General features: G+C 41.7%; 1 protein-coding gene across 4 annotated transcripts in view; it reads right to left on the reverse strand.

Annotated features, from left to right (window-relative positions):
• Nucleotides 1–228: 228 nt before the first annotated feature.
• txk (TXK tyrosine kinase) overlaps nt 229–17,001 on the reverse strand; it is a 43,946-nt gene continuing 27,173 nt past the window's right edge. For 2 of the 4 annotated variants that reach the window (XM_030162752.1, XM_030162751.1), the window contains 5 exons: nt 13,342–13,513; nt 13,026–13,242; nt 10,198–10,477; nt 4,647–4,804; nt 229–405 (listed from right to left, as the gene is read on the reverse strand). In XM_030162752.1, the coding sequence (XP_030018612.1) occupies nt 334–405; nt 4,647–4,804; nt 10,198–10,477; nt 13,026–13,242; nt 13,342–13,513 (899 nt within the window). In that variant the 3' untranslated portion in view covers nt 229–333. Of the gene's footprint in view, nt 406–4,646; nt 4,805–6,784; nt 6,862–10,197; nt 10,478–13,025; nt 13,243–13,341; nt 13,514–17,001 lie in introns of those variants that run through there. The other 2 variants (XM_030162753.1, XM_030162754.1) reach the window with 2 other exon arrangements.

The raw sequence follows: 17,001 nt of genomic DNA on the forward strand, positions 1-17,001 counted from the left end.
CAAATTATTCATTGTAGATATATCTGAATTCCTTTCATAATAGTTTGTGTGTGTGTGTGTGTGTGTGTTAATTTTTAAATGCTTGTCAGGATAACCTATGCCACATTGTGTGTCATTTTTGCTTTTTGTCTTTGTAAAAGAATGCAAAAAGGCAGATGAAATGAAATTAAATGGGTGGCATTTAAAACCCTGAAAACACAATTTAAAGAAGGAACGGCATCTCTTTGAAACTCCGTAAAAAGTTTAATAAAAATGTTAACATAGTTAATTACAGTTTATACATTCAAGACAACAGTAGAAGTAGTTTGAATATGAGAATTACATGCATTTGTGTTAATCCGAGGTTTCTGCCAGTTTTCTGATTTCCTCCAGTACTTCTGAGAAGGACGGCCGACCTTGAGGTTTCTGACCACCACAGTAGAGGAAGAAGAGTGGACGAGAAGATGAAGATAAGAAAACCGAGATGAGGAGGAACAGGGGGATGAAGAAAATGTGAGACACTGGTTAATGATTTGTAAGATGTGATCATCAGTTGGTCTTTATTGTATTTATTGCAATCTAAATAATATTTAATGGTATTTGAAGGAGCAGTGATGATTAAAGTTGAGTAAACATTATTTTTACAATGAAGGAAAATTAAAAACTGAGCTAACATGGTTGTAATTGGCCACATCGTTCTGTCATGGAACCCGGTGGCATGACCACATTTTTGTACAGGTTTGTAGATTATTGCACAGTGAGCAGCATGTAAAACTTCAAAATACAAATTAATCAATTACATATATACAGTACAGGCCAAAAGTTTGGACACACCTTCTCATTCTTCGCATTTTCTTTATTTTCATGACTATTTACATTGTAGATTCTCACTGAAGGCATCAAAACTATGAATGAACACATGTGGAATTATGTACTTAACAAAAAAGTGTGAAATAATTGAAAACATATCTTATATTCTAGTTTCTTCAAAGTAGCCACCCTTAGCTCTGATGGCTGCTTTGCACACCCTTGGCATTCTCTTGATGAGCATCAAGAGGTAGTCACCTGTAATGGTTTTCACTTCATAGATGTGCCTTGTCAGGGTTACTTAGTGGAATTTCTTGCCTTATTGATGGGGTTGGGACCATCAGTTGTGTTGTGCAGAAGTCAGGTTGATGCACAGCTGACAGCCCTATTGGACAACTGTTAGAATACATATTATGGCGAGAACCAATCAGCTAAGTAAAGACAAACGAGTGGCCATCATTACTTTGAGAAATGAAGGTCAGTCAGTCCGGAAAATTGCAAAAACTTTGAATGTGTCCCCAAGTGCAGTCGCAAAAACCATCAAGCGCTCCAACGAAACTGGCTCACATGAGGACCGCCCCAGGAAAGGAAGACCAAGAGTCACCTCTGATGCTGAAGATAAGTTCATCTGAGTCACCAGCCTCAGAAATCGCAAATTAACAGCAGCTCAGATTAGAGACCAGATGAATACCACACAGAGCTCTAGCAGCAGACACATCTCTACAACAACTGTTAAGAGGAGACTGCGTGAATCAGGCCTTCATGGTCAAATAGCCGCTAGGAAACCACTGCTAAGGAGAGGCAACAAACAGAAGAGATTTATTTGGGCCAAGAAACCCAAGGAATGGACCTTAGACCAGTGGAAATCTGTGCTTTGGTCTGATGAGTCCAAATTTGAGATCTTTGGATCCAACCGCCGTGTCTTTGTGCGACGCAGAAAAGGTGAACGGATGGATGCTACATGCCTGGTTCCCACCGTGAAGCATGGAGGGGGAGGTGTGATGGTGTGGGGGTGCTTTGCTGGTGACGCTGTTGGGGATTTATTCAAGATTGAAGGCAACCTGAATCAGCATGGCTACCACAGCATCCTGAAGTGACATGCCATTCCATCCGGTTTGCGTTTAGTTGGACCATCATTTATGTTTCAGCAGGACAATGACCCCAAACACACCTCCAGGCTGTGTGAGGGATATTTGACCAAGAAGGAGAGTGATGGAGTGCTGCGCCAGATGACCTGGCCTCCACAGTCACTGGACCTGAACCCAGTCGAGATGGTTTGGTTGAGCTGGACCGCAGAGTGAAGGCAAAAGGGCCAACAAGTGCTAAGCATCTCTGGGAACTTCTTCAAGACTGTTAGGAAACCATTTCAGGTGACTACCTCTTGATGCTCATCAAGAGAATGGCAAGAGTGTGCAAAGCAGTCATCAGAGCTAAGGGTGGCTACTTTGAAGAAACTAGAATATAAGATATGTTTTCAGTTATTTCACACTTTTTTGTTAAGTACATAATTCCACATGTGTTCATTCATAGTTTTGATGCCTTCAGTGAGAATCTACAAAGTAAATAGTCATGAAAATAAAGAAAATGCAAAGAATGAGAAGGTGTGTCCAAACTTTTGGCCTGTACTGATATATATATATATATATATATATATATATATATATATATATATATATATATATATATATACACTGAACAAAAATATAAACGCACCACTTTTGTTTTTGCTCCCATTTTTCATGAGCTGAACTCAAAGATCTAAAACTTTTTCTGTGTACACACAAGGTTTATTTCTCTCAAATATTGTTCACAAATCTGTCTAAATTTGTGTTAGTGAACACTTCTTCTTTGCTGAGATAATCCATCCACCTCACAGGTGTGGCATATCAAGATGCTGATTAGACAGCATGATTTTTGCACAGGTGTGCCTTAGGCTGGCCACAATACACGGCCACTCCAAAATGTGCAGTTTTATCACACAGCACAATACCACAGATGTCACAAGTTTTGAGGGAATATGCAATTGGCATGCTGACTTCAGGAATCTTCACCAGAGCTTTTGCCTGTGAATTGAATGTTCATTTCTCTACCATAAGCCATCTCTAAAGCTGTTTCAGAGAATTCATGAAGAAGACTGTGCGAGGAAAATGGTGGTCACACCAAATACTGACTGGTTTTCTGACCCCCCTGGACCACCCAATACAGTAAAACTGCACATTTTAGAGCGGCCTTTTATTGTGGCCAGCCTAAATCACACCTGTGCAATAATCCCGCTGTCTAATCAGCATCTTGATATGCCACACCTGTGAGGTGGATGGATTATCTCAGCAAAGGACAAAGGAGAAGTGCTCACTAACACAAATTTAGACAGATTTGTGAACAATATTTGAGAGAAATAAACCTTGTGTGTACACAGAAAAAGTTTTAGATCTTTGAGTTCAGCTCATGAAAAATGGGAGCAAAAACAAAAGTGGTACGTTTATATTTTTGTTCAGTATATATTAGGGATGCACCAATACCATTTTTTTCCAAACAGAGTACAAGTACAAGCACTTACATTTGAGTACTTGCCGATACAGAGTACCGATACAAGTACTTAATAATCCCATTCCAGTTCTCAGTTCCTTTTGTAAATGTGCTTTATTGTTGTTGTCATTAGTCTGACTAACAAAGTGCTGCTACTGACATTTATTGTGTTGGAATGAGTGTTTCTAAATTAATCCACCAGAGGGCGCCACTCTTAATTAACCATACTGGACTAATACCACGAAGAAAAGTAAAGTGTTTTGAGATGAAAAAAGTCAGTAATAATAAACATGGTGACAACAGAGGTAACACTAAAGGGGATATTAATGTTGCAGTGTTTTCGCTGGTAAGGTTTAAAAGCTTAGCTTCAGGAGGTAGGGAAAAGAAATGAGCAATAAGTTTCATTTTCACTTCTGCTGGTGGCGGTCTGCACCACTCCTTACCCCCATAGTATTATAAGTAGGACGGAAACCGGCCCAGCCCTGGATAGTTGTCATAAATATGTCAGTAGTTTTTCTCTAACTCACTGAGTCGCTCATTGAACAGATCCTCTACCTCCACGGTTCCCAGTTGTATTTTCCGTCTGGGTGCGCATCCGCAAGTACCTGGAAAATGGATGGAATGTACGCAGAAGATGGACAGAATGCTCCGTCCGTATCTGTCTGTCTTTAACATTACTTGCAGTCAGTGTTACTTTTATCACCGTCATTTATTTTGAAAAATCGCCACACTCTTCACACTCCCCACACATTATTCCACCACCGCGTACCTGCTGCACTTTACTGTGAATGTCACGCAGCCATAAGTGGTATTGGTGCAGTTGTATCGGATTACTTTTACGAGTACAAGTACACACACTGAGTATCGGAATCTGTGCATCCCTAATATATACTGTATAGTGTGTGTGTATATATATATATATATATATATATATATATATATATACACACACACACACACACACATACATACATATGTACATATGGTATCCCAAAAAATTTGACATAATTTCATCACCTAATAATTTGTTTAAAATTTGTTTGGTCTTTTTGCTCAAAAAAGTGAAACCATTTTTATTGTTCTGTTCAGGAAGAGACATGTCATTCACTGCAACAGAAAAGGTGTTCTGTGTTTTTGTAGAATAAAACATTTTGTGTCCAAAATAAATCCTATTGAGTATAATTTCTCCTGACCATGTAGTCACTCTGATATGGACATCTCAAATTATGTCAATTTTTTTGGGATACCCTGTATATATATTAACATTTGTCATGTTCACAATTGAGGTTTACTCTGACGTTCTAAAAACAATGAAGCATTGGTCAGTGTAGTACCTCATGCCAGCAGCGGTACATGATGGCGTAAAGTGGCTGTGATGCCCGATGTGGTCTGTACAGTCGGATTCCTCTAGTGATGTCGTTAACCACCTCCAAGTTTGATCGTTTGTCAAACGGAGTTCGACCCTCTGAATAAATCTCCCACATCACAACACCTGTGCAAACATACAATGTGAACCATTAGTTTATTACCAGGTTCAAGGTGACTTTATTTATACCCGTGGGTAGATTTGTTTTGCAGCAAGCTCTCACTCGCTGCCGGTCGCTGCGTGCACATGTGCCCAACACAAATCCTTCCTTCCTTTACATCCAACTGACTCTGTAAAGCCCTTTGAGATAACCTTGTTGTGATATTGGGCTATACAAATAAAATTGAATTGAAAATTAAATTGAAAGAATTAAGCTGGAGAGGAAAAAAAAAAAAAGAGGAAGGCAAGGACAGCTCAGAAGCATGTCTGCTCTCGACAGATGACAGGAAGGAACTGATTTCCAGGCACTTCTGTGTACTCTGTAATAGACTGACTAATTTATATGAATATATAGACCATTTCAATGTTGGTAAACAGTGATGGCGTATTTTGTGGGCAGGGCCTTACTGGTGGCAGAAAGTGACAGCTGTGGAGTCAACAGTACATGGAAGCCGGTGTCAGGAGCACGAAAATCAGGAGTGAAACAGAGTAATGGAAGATACAGAGGCCTTCTCCGGTTAGTTTTTTGGTCTGACAACGAGACACAACGTGTCTTTCAAAGATAAGTTGACCATTAGTGGCGGGTTGAGGTTTCCTGATCCATACTCACTGTCAGGTCAGTGGGTCACAGAGCCAACGAAATGGCCAAAGCTACAGTGGCCAGACATTTTTTTATATCTTGTTGAAAAACCCAGCATTTACACAAAAGTAAAGCTTAAGGCATACAAATCCCTCTATGCCTAATTACTTTGTACTTTGTGGTCATGTCCAGGATATTGAATACTGAAATTTGTCTGATGGTTTTTGTGTGTTGAAGACCGACATGCTGCCTAGTCAGCAACAGTGACATAAAATGCAGTTTTAGAGAACGTGGACGATCATCAACAAGTTGGCCAATTATATACTGACAGCCCACTGCACTTGCATGGCTGGGTAAGTGTTGTTTAATGCACATACTGATATGAAATGGGCACTGCAGAGCCCAGAATTCCAGATGATTTCATCAGTCCAGTCTCTCCCTGTAATGGCTTGCAACCATAAGCGTCTATGGCAGGCATGGACAAACTACGGCCAGCGGGCCATATGCGGCCCATTAAGCTTTTTAATCCAGCCCACCGAACTTGAAGAAATTATATTAATGAACCTTGTTAATGTCTTATTTTCCCCACAATTCTGGCATTTCCCCAATAGATGGAGCACTCGAAATACATTGACCTTTGTTGAGGCACAGCATATTACTCCACATTAGCGCTCTTTGACCCCTCAGCCCCTCTATAAAGATGAGCAGAGCTAAGAAAAGAAAAGTGGACAGAATGTCAACTGTTTAATAAGGAGTGGACAACTAATTTTTTTTATTTATTTATTTTTTTTATGGGCTCAGCTGGTGTGAGTATGGTATGAGTATGTACCCACAGCAGCCGAGCACAGGCCTCAGGGGGCCAGGGATGCCAGCTGCAACCCCCCCGCCGGGGGCCGGCCACGCAGGGGCAGGCGAGACGCCGGTCCCCAAGCCCCATGAGCCCAGGAGCCACCTGTCTCCCCGGACAGGGGGTCCCACCCAGTACACCGGGTGGCCAGGCCAGCCCAGACAGCCACCCGCTGTAGGTCAGTGCGCACCCCGATGCCATGGCCAAGCGCCCCGGGGCCCGAAGCCCCCCCCCCCCCCCCCTGTCCCACCAAGCCCAACCCCCAAACCCCACACACCCTCCAGTCCCCCACTCACCCACTCACCCACACAAGCATATGCGCACACACCCACTGACTCCCAGACATACACACCACCCATCCCACATGTTCGACCATTCACACACACACACCCACATGCACAAACACCTCCACCCATGCCCATGCACCCACCTACCCACATGCACGCCCACACGCACACATCTACATGTACATACATACCCACACATGTGCCCACACCCATCAACAGCCCCTTCCACCCACCTGCACACACACCTGCATGCACCAGCATGAAACTGGGAGCTGAGTTGGGTCCTTAGGGGTGGTAACCAGGGCCTGGCCTAACAACATATATAAAAAACGAAGGTTGAAGACACCTGTCACGGTTATTGCTAAACATCATTAATTAATAGAAACCGATGCTGGGAAAAGGGGATTTTAGAAGGAGGGGCCCGGGTTTGCGGGAAATCACGCCCCAGGCCTAAAACAAGGTATAAAAGATGGGGAATTTTCAGCTGCTTTTCAGACCATGTCTCCGTGTGTTTTGACCTGCATTTGCAAATAAACACATGTACGGCTCTGAAGACTGACTGACTCGGCTCATCTTTGGCTTTGAAGAAGTTTCTCTCTGAACATCGCTTAGATACATTTTGACTGTATAGCATCAGGCGGGGAACTAGACATTGACCTGTCCAAAGGTCACGTCAGTATCATGGAAAATAAATAGTTAATTTTAGGTAAAATCATCATTTTGATGGTGGCAACTCTCCCCATGAGTAGATATGGGTATGCGCTCTTTGACCCCTCAGCCCCTCTGTAAAGATGAGCAGCGCTAAGAAAAGAAAAGTGGACAGAGAATGTCGAGTGTTTAATAAGGAGTGGACAACTAAATATTTTTTTACCGAACACCGATCAACTACTGTATGCCTCATATGCCAAGAGACTGTAGCGGTTTTTAAAGAATATAAGCCATCACTTTGCCACAAAACATGCTGACTATGCTAGCAAGCAGTAAACGAAAGAATGGGAAGCTACTGCTCAGAGGTTGGCAGCTAATTTACAAGCTCAACAAAATTTTTTTCACCATCAAACTGCCATTCAAGAGTCAAGTACCAAGGTGAGTTTTATGTTGTCATTCAAATTAGCAAAGGCCAGCGAGCCTCTGTCTGAAGGTGAGTTTCTAAAAGAATGTATGGTGGAGACAGCAGGTGTCTTGTGTCCAGAGAACAAAGACAAATTTGAAAAAAACAGTTTGTCACGCAAGACAGTGACTCGCCGTGTCAAACTTACAGATGAACATATAACCAGCAACTTAAAAAGGTGGAGTCGTTCACGTTTTATTCATTAGCGCTGGATGAAAGCAACGATGTAAAAGACACTGCTCAGCTCCTCATTTCTATCCAAGGAATTAACAATACTTTTGAAATAACGGAGGAGTTTTTGACAATGGAGTCTCTGAAAGGAAAAACACGGGGAGAGGACTTGTACGACCGGGTGTCTGCTGTTATCGAAAATATGAAGCTCCCTTGGAGTAAACTTATAAATGTCACCACAGATGGATCTCCAAATTTAATGGGGAAAAATGTTGGCCTGCTGAGGAGAATCCAAAATAAAGTGAAAGATGAAAATCCCAACCAGGATGTTATTTTCCTTCACTGCATCATCCACCAGGAATCTCTATGTAAATCTGTATTAGAGCTGAATCATGTTGTGAATCCTGTTGTAAAACTTTATACATGCAAGGGGACTTCAGCACTGTCAGTTCATCACGTTCCTTGGGGAAACTGATGCAGATCACCAAGACCTACTTTATCACTCCCGTGTCCACTGGTTAAGCTTGGGCAAAGTGTTTCAACGAGTGTGGGAGCTCAAAGAGGAGATCGGTGCATTTTTGGAGTTACTGAAGAAGGGCAACAAATTTCCTGAGCTGAGCAACAAGAGCTGGCTTTGTGACTTTGCGTTTGCTGTTAATATATTTTCACACTTGAATGAGCTGAACATGAACCTACAGGGGAAGGATCAGTTTGTGCATGACATGTACACAAACATGAAAGCCTTCAAATCTAAGCTGGTTTTATTTTCCAAGCAAATTTTAAATAAGTCCTTCACTCATTTCCCCACACTAGCCACAATGAAAGAGGCCGGGGCAAAAGTGAAGAAATACAGCGAGTCACTGGATGCGCTGCATGGAGAATTCTGCCATTGCTTTTCTGATTTTGAAAAAATTGACAATTCACTTCAGTTGGTTGCCTGTCCCCTGTCACAAGACCCTGAAACAGCACCAAAGGAGCTTCAGCTGGAACTGATCGACCTTCAGTCTGACCTCGTCTTAAAAGAGAAGTTCTCTCTTAAACTGAATGACTTTTATGCTTCACTTAATGAAGCGGTGTTTCCAAACCTCCAGAGGATGGCACAAAAGATGCTGACATTGTTCGGCTCGACCTACGTGTGTGAACAGACGTTCAGCCTCATGAACATCAACAAAGCCAGCCACAAATCCAAGCTGACCAACCAACACCTCAGATCCATCCTGAGAATCGCCACAACAAAACTAACTCCAGACTTTGATGCGCTGGCTAAAAAGGGACACAAACAACACTGTTCCCACTAAAATTAAAGTAAGTTTCTCTGCTGTGTTATGTGAAAATGCATTTGAAAATAATTTGTTCAATAAGCCTTAAATGTTACATGTCATTTCTGTTAAAGGGTGCACATAAGTGATGCGCAGGTGCATGTATGTTCTCAATATAAATGATGCACACCAGATCAAATATTACATGCTCTGCATACTGGCACACTGTCACTGTCCCATCCTTGCGCTGGTCGTTGTTGAGTTTTGGCACTGGGGACGCACATTGAATAGAAGGAGCAGGACAAGTAGATCTGCATCTCCTACCGTTTTTGAAATATACACAGTCAGGAGGAGAGTGGTGATGATAATATCCTGAAGGATAACCGAACTTTCAGTGCTTTAAAATAACGCATGTTAGTAATAAAAAGCTGTTATTTATTAATTTAATTTTCAGTGTATTAAGAGGTATTTCAATAAATAGCCAAATACCGTGGGACTTGAAAGACAGATATTTTGTTGTAATATTTTTGTTAATTTTCAATTGAAATTAAAGTACACATTTTCTACATATCCCATGTTTTTTTTTCTCTTATGAGGTGGATTACCAGAACACTCTATCCATCTGCTCCTGGTCCGGCCCTTCTGTCAAATTTTAGAACCCTTTGTGGCCCACGAGTCAAGAGGTTTGCCCACCCCTGGTCTATGGTTTGCCTCAAAGGGCATCTTCAGCGACGGTATTTGGAAAAAGTTAAGGTTGCTTTTTTAGCATTTCTATTCTGACAACCTACAGCACAAGACATTTCTCCTCCTCTTTTCTCCCTATTCTCTCTGATCTCTCAATTTACCTCCACTGATATACAGTGTTTTTCTGACACCAGATTGTGTAGACCGTGACATTGACTCCGAAGTGGTACATGTATATGGTATAGGTATATGTTTGAATATTTGCAAAAGCATTGGTGTACTGAGCTATGTTGTTGCTAATGAACTCTATGAGGTCTCTTGATTAATAACTACTGGAACTTTATTTTGACTGATCTTTATTTTAATTTTTCTTCATGCTCATCAGGGTGAGCATTTAGTGAGGTAAAAATATATTTCTCACCAAACGACCAAATGTCTGACTTGCTGCTGTATTTGCTGTAGTGAAGAACCTCAGGAGGAGACCACTTCACAGGGAACTTAGCCCCACTCGAGCTGGTGTACTGATTGTCCAAAACATACCTGAAGTCAAGAAAAGAAAGAAAAGAAAAGAGAAAAAAAAACTGCATATGTAAGCAATCCTCCGTTTTCACCTCGCATTGAAAGTGGCAGCAATACCTCGTCATCCCGAAGTCGCTGACCTTCACCACGTTGTGTTCACTGACCAGACAGTTTCTGGCTGCCTGAAGGAGATAAAAATATAACACATATAAAACATAATGATGCCCCTATGCACTAGGCCAGAGTTATAAATAAATGGTTTCCCAGTTTGGCTCTTTGGAAAAACTGTACTGGATTGCACAGAGCCCTGACGTCTGACCCCATCCAATACCATTTAGATCACAGGGGTCAAACATGCAGCCCATGGGCCAAAACTGGCCTGCCAAAGGGTCCAATTCAGGCTGCGGGATGAATTAGTGAAATACAAAAATTACACTTAAGTTATTAAACAATCAAAGATATTAAAATCATTTTAGTTCAGTGGCCACATACAGACAAATTTGGTCTAGTTTGTCTTTGTAAATGTAAAGATTTTCATGTAATTTTATGTTTTTAAAACAAAAACTAAAACAAACTATCTTTTTACATGCAATGTGAATAAACTGAACAAATATGGATAACCGGAAATGTCTTGAGAGAAGTAAGTGAAATTTTAACAGTATTCGGCCTGTTACTAAATGTTTTGTGTATTTGTAGATCCACTGTGATCTGTAAGTTGTAATGCTTATGTGTAGATGAGAAGCTGAGACATAATATTGCTAAAACAACCCTTTTTTTTCCTTAAGAAATTTCAGTTTTTTCATGGTTCATTTTATTCACAATTTTCAAAGGGTAGTTTGTAGATGTAAATATTTTCATAATGTATCCATCCATCCAGCCATTATCCACCGCTTATCCGGGGCTGGGTCGCAGGGGTAACAGTCTAAGCAGGGATGCCCAGACTTCCCTCTCCCCAGACACCTCCTCCAGCTCTTCCGGGGGGACCCCGAGGCATTCCCAGGCCAGCCGAGAGACATAGTCTCTCCACCTCCCCAGGGAGGCGTCCAGGAGGCATCCGAAACAGATGCCCGAGCCACCTCAGCTGGCCCCTCTTGATGTGGAGGAGCAGCAGCTCTACTCCGAGCTCCTCCCTGGTGGCTGAGCTCCTCACCCTATCCCTAAGGATTCATAATGTAATTTTACATTTTTCACTTAAAACATAGAGAAAACTTTGGAGTTGACATTATTGATAGGTTATTATTTTACTGGTCCAGCCCACTTCAGGTCATATTGGGCTGTAAGTGGCCCCTAAATGAAAATGAGTTTGACACCCTTGATTGAAATGAACTGGAATGCCAACAGCAAATGCAAACCTTATTAAAGAGCTTTTGTGAGAGTAAACAATTGTATACTGGATATTTCTAATTGTACTTGTGTTTTTGCATGGCTAAGTATATGTCTGATGACTTATCTTGAACTAGTCACATAAGTGCTATAATAAACTTGGTCACATTAACTGAAAAAAATCTAACTTTCCATTAAATAAAACTGAAGTGGACAGAATAGTAATTTGCTTCTTCCATTAAAATCCACAAACTGTGGGCTAGAAAGTGCAAATCATGTCCTTTTGCAGCAGACATGATTTTCCATCTTTTATTTATACAACATAAAAAAATTATTTTATTGAACATATTTTTCTCTCTGCAACAAATTCTCAGCCTTTCACTCTCTCCTCTCTGGTTATTAAAATGGATGGCAGTGGCTACTTTTCCTGTTATTACTGTTCATATTCTTATTAATGGGAATAATCTATATTATAAAAGCCTAGCGGCCTCTGTGTGCAAACATGCGTGCATGTCCAGGGATTTACTTAAAATCCGGAAAGAGCTGACTGCTGCAGTTTGGCATACTTATGTATTTTTGGTCAAGGAAGAGACTAGCGAAAACGGGAAGTTGATAAGACCAATATTTTGGGAGATATTTGTAATTCTGGAATACAATGGTCTCCCAATGGCCAATCACGTTGCTATGCCCAGAATCATAGAATCATCATTGAAGCAACAGATAAACAATGGGGTCATGTTGCCATGGTGTCAAATTTCATGTGAAGAAACAGACATGCCAGCTGAGAGGTTATTCAACTGGAAATACCAGTGGAATTTAACAAGAAAGTAAAGAAAGTAAATGAATGAAGTGTATCAGAGGATGTAGAACCCATGGTTCTCCATGGGTCAATGCGCTAGTCTCTATTAGAAAAGGAAAGTGGAAAATCTAGAAAGAGCTGACTGCTGAAGTTTGGCATACTTATGTACTTTTGGTCAAGGAACAGCGAAAACAGCAAGGTGGGTGATATTAGTAATTTTGGAATATAATACCCTTACAATCATGTCACTATGGTCAGAATCCTTTGGTGGTGACTGCTGGACAAATGCAGTACAGCATGCATGAATACACAACAGCATAAAAACTACCACATTTAGAACCTGTGGATCCTCATGGGTTAACGCGCTAGTGCTAAATTAAAGCAAAATCATGCATTTTATGTCTGTCATTTCTGACCCTGGAAAAAAAAACTGAGCTCTTCTGAAAGCCATTGTTCACATATTTGACCTGTTTGGATTTGTGTGTTTCTAAGTAATATTACTAACACCCATTAATACATTTTGTCCTGTTTGGTTTTCCTTGTATCACCCTCCTTGTGCCCATATTTGGTTGTGTTTTAGTCAGGTGAGTTGACACACGTCAACTCACTAGGTCTCTGTGGATGAAGCTGTGTGACTCCAGATATTCCATCCCTTCACAGACATCTTGGCACATGGACAGAAGCCATGCCTCCTTCATAGCCCCACCCCTCTGCCGCAGGAAGTTCAGCAGGCACCCATTCTCCATGAACTCTGACACGATCAGCAGGGGACGCTGCTGCAAACATACGCCATACAGCTGCACCAACTTCGGGTGGCACAGTCTCCTGGGGAAAAAAACAAAAACAGAACAGACACTTTCACTTCTCTGTTTTAGAGCTGAGGATATTTTTTGTTTCTCTGCTGTCCCTATGTATACTTCTCACATCATGACTTTAGCCTCCTCAATGAAGTCTTCCTCGTACATGCTTCCTTCCCTGATGGCCTTTATGGCTACTTTGTGCTGTGCCCTCCACTTGCCGAGCCTCACCAGACCGAACTGGCCACTGCCCAGCTCCTTCATGAAGGTCAGTTCACTAGGGTTAAGCTCCCACTTTTCTAAAGAGACAGAAAGGTGCAAAGAGGGTAATGATGGAGGTGAAAAGATAAAAGATGAAACATATGACTAAAGAAACAAATTCAATCCCATCTTCCAAGCCTTGTCCTAGTTTTGTTCTATTGACTCATGTATAAGATATCTCACACATGTTCCCTTCCCTTTCTACTGACAATACAATCTTTTGATACTGTGGTGGCCTCTGCAGTCTTCTATGGTATTGTGTGCTGGGGAAGTGGGCAGTATGGACAGAGACATGAAGAGACTCAGTTAACTGATTAAGAGAGCCGGCTCTGTTTTAGGCTGGTCGCTGGACTCCATCTAGGAGGTGACAGAAGGATGTTAACAAAGCTGACATCCATCATGGACAACCCCTCCCAGCCCTTTTAGCTCCAGACTCTTACATCCCCTATCTTATCTTATCATCTTCTAACTTAATGAATTTCATTCTTGATCATAGACTGTACATAAAGATGGACAACAGCATGTTGCATTCAGCCACCTTGTAGAAATATTCAAATTTTTTGCCATGGTCTGTGTCTGTAGTCTAGACTCCCGACAATAAATGGTCAACACAGTTGTCAACCTGTAATTGAATCTTCAAATATCTTATTAACTCATTGGCTGCCAGCCATTTTCAGAGCAGAAAGCCCCATACTGCCAGTGTTTTCGAGCATTTTGACTGATCTTTCAAGACCCACAGAATATTGAGTACTATGACTAGGGATGGGAATTGAGAATCGGTTCTTTTTGAGAACCAGATCCCAGTAGCTCGATTCCTTGGAATCGTTTGCCTGCCTGCTTAACGATTTTGCTTATCGATTCTGGCTTCGTTGCGCATGTGCGATGATGTCACACATACGCTGCATTGTTTTGGTCAGAACACAGCCAACATAGCGTTGAGGCAGAAACAGTCTAAAAAGATGACACCAGGTCCACTTGTAACACTTGAAAAGCTTCCATTTCTTCAAAATGGTGGAATCCCTGCAATATGCTCAAACATTTGTCCACAGCACATTTGTCCTCATTTGATTCACTTGATTCACTACTTAGCTGCGCTTGTGAATCTAGCGGCAGAGTGACCACCAGGCCGTCATCTGGGCCCAGTTCCGCTTCTGGTGCCGGCAACAGACGTTGTACCCCCTCAAATACAAGTTTCCGAAGGTAGGGGAAAGGACATGAGGTGCACAGCAATGGGAGATGGGCCGAGTCGAACCGGTTCCACATAGTGGAAATGCGGCAATAGGAATTAGTAAAGCGTCTTTAGTTTCACTGTACGGCCACCCCCCACCCCACTCCCAAACCGGGCCCGGCGTCATCTGTTATTACTATTTGTACATACTGTATATGTTATATTTTCTGTGCAGAATTGGACAATATAAAAGACCGTTAATGCAAACACACCCGTTTGTTCTCTTTTATTCCCTCACCCAATGAGAATCGATAAGAGAATCGAAATTCTTCTTGATTCCCATCCCTAACTATGACTACATAAACTCTGAAACTATCTCTTCTTTTATCAGGAAAAAAAAAGTTTGTTTCTAGTGTGACCAGTAGGAAGGTTGTCCGCAGCTGGACACCATAGGGATGCTAACACCGCCCACTTCCACGTTCCCGAAATTGTTGGCAGCATATAAGCCCACAGGGAAGCGCCACAGGCTCTCTTTGTCGCTGCTGCTGAGTCCTCATGTCAATTCCCTCCTGGTATTATTAAATGTAATTCTGTGGTAGGTGTGTGTTTTATATTTTTTTGCTGGGTGTCCTTACATGTTTGTTTATGTTCAGTTGTTGTTTTTAGGCCCTATCACTGTTCTTATGACGTCTGATCCCACGTGTAGAGCCGCACATCATGAGCCTAGTGACATAAGGTAATGTGGTGGTTCTTGCCCCCAGCCCTTGCTGGGCTTTGCCGTCGGTTCATTGTTTGTTTGTCTGCCCGTCTGTGTGGAGCTTTGGCATAGACTGGGGGCGAGGATTTTTAAGTTTGGGCTTATTTTTTTTTGTGTGTGTAGGTTTTGCTTGGCAGAATTTTGGTTTGTTTATGGCATTTCTTTTCTCTTTCTTTTGTTAGGTAGACTGCCACCGCTGTTTTGTTTGATTTACTTAGGTTATGTTTTTGTTTGTATCTTTTTTTTTTTTTTGCTTTAAGTAACTTCATGTTGCCCCTTGTTTGTAATGTTTGGTAATGTTCTGTCTTTAGTTGGATTCTGTTAGGTTTCTTCATTTTCTTTATTTCCCTTCAAGTATAATTTGTAATAAAAATACTGTTTCAGCAGTTAATGCAGATTTTTAATAATGTTGTTCTTTTTCTTGCGTGTGAGTGTTGCAGGACTGGTGACGGTGTGGCCGCCTGATGGTGGAGGGACTGGTGATCCGGGGTTCACACCTGAGCTTGTTTTTTTTTTTTTTTTTTTTTTTTTTTGCGTTATCTGGTTATTTTGCTATGTGTGCATGGGTTGGGCACCAAGCCGGGTGAACACTGGTCATTAAAATAAAATGCTGCATTAAAATAAAATTGTAATCTTGGAGGGAATCCTTTGCGTCTGCCCATCTTTTTCTACTGTCGCTGTATCATTACTCCTGAACCCACCCTGTTCAGGCTACACTAGCATTTTGAGTTCTTTGAATGCTGATTGCAGTTATTGCACAGTTTTATATTGCACATTAGACAGTCCTGTGTTCATACTACTACTACTACTACTGTCACTAGTTCATATACGGAATGGGAGGGGGGGGGGGGGGGGGTGTTGAAAGAAGGATGAAAGAAAAGAGTCTACACTGTCTTTTGATGGGGGTGGGTTCGGTCGGTTGGTCAGTCCATGGTCCTTTCAATCTGATGCATCTGGGGACGAGGCTCTGCTGCTGCCAGTTGATCCAAATCCAATCAGAGTGGTGAGTGTCACGGTGCATGGTTTCACCGCCACAGCCCAGCTCATCTGATGAATCCGGATCAGATGAACCTGACCCGAATGAACCTGGGCTGTGGCAGTGAAACCAGATGCCTTGACACTCACCACTCGGTCCGCTTTGATTCTGTACCGCTGATATTCTACGAAGCTCCCTGTTTTGATCGGTATCTTTGACATCTTTTTGACCAATCGCAACACTCTTTTTCTCGAAACCACAGCATGTTTGAGCATGAGCTGCCTCAACTTGTACAATTTCATTCGTTTCACCATCTTCTTTCTGTCATTCTACCACTTCCTGGTGCGTCACCACCACCTGCTGATCCTGTTATTTATTTGTTATAATGTATATGTAAATGTATATCATTTATTGTTATTTATTTGTATATTGTTCACCAGTACACTTAATTCAATGATTACAAGCCTGATTTTCACCAACAAGCTCCGCCAGACCGTCCCCCAGCTCCCCCCATTAAAAAAACTTAATTGATGTCTATAGACGTCATTGGCAGTCAATGTTTGGATTTGAATTAACATCTACAAATGTCAATGGCAGCCAGTGAGTTTAAAAACAAAATGACTTC

This window comes from Sphaeramia orbicularis, chromosome 18 (genome assembly GCF_902148855.1).
Source record: "Sphaeramia orbicularis chromosome 18, fSphaOr1.1, whole genome shotgun sequence".
NCBI classification, from domain to species: domain Eukaryota; kingdom Metazoa; phylum Chordata; class Actinopteri; order Kurtiformes; family Apogonidae; genus Sphaeramia; species Sphaeramia orbicularis.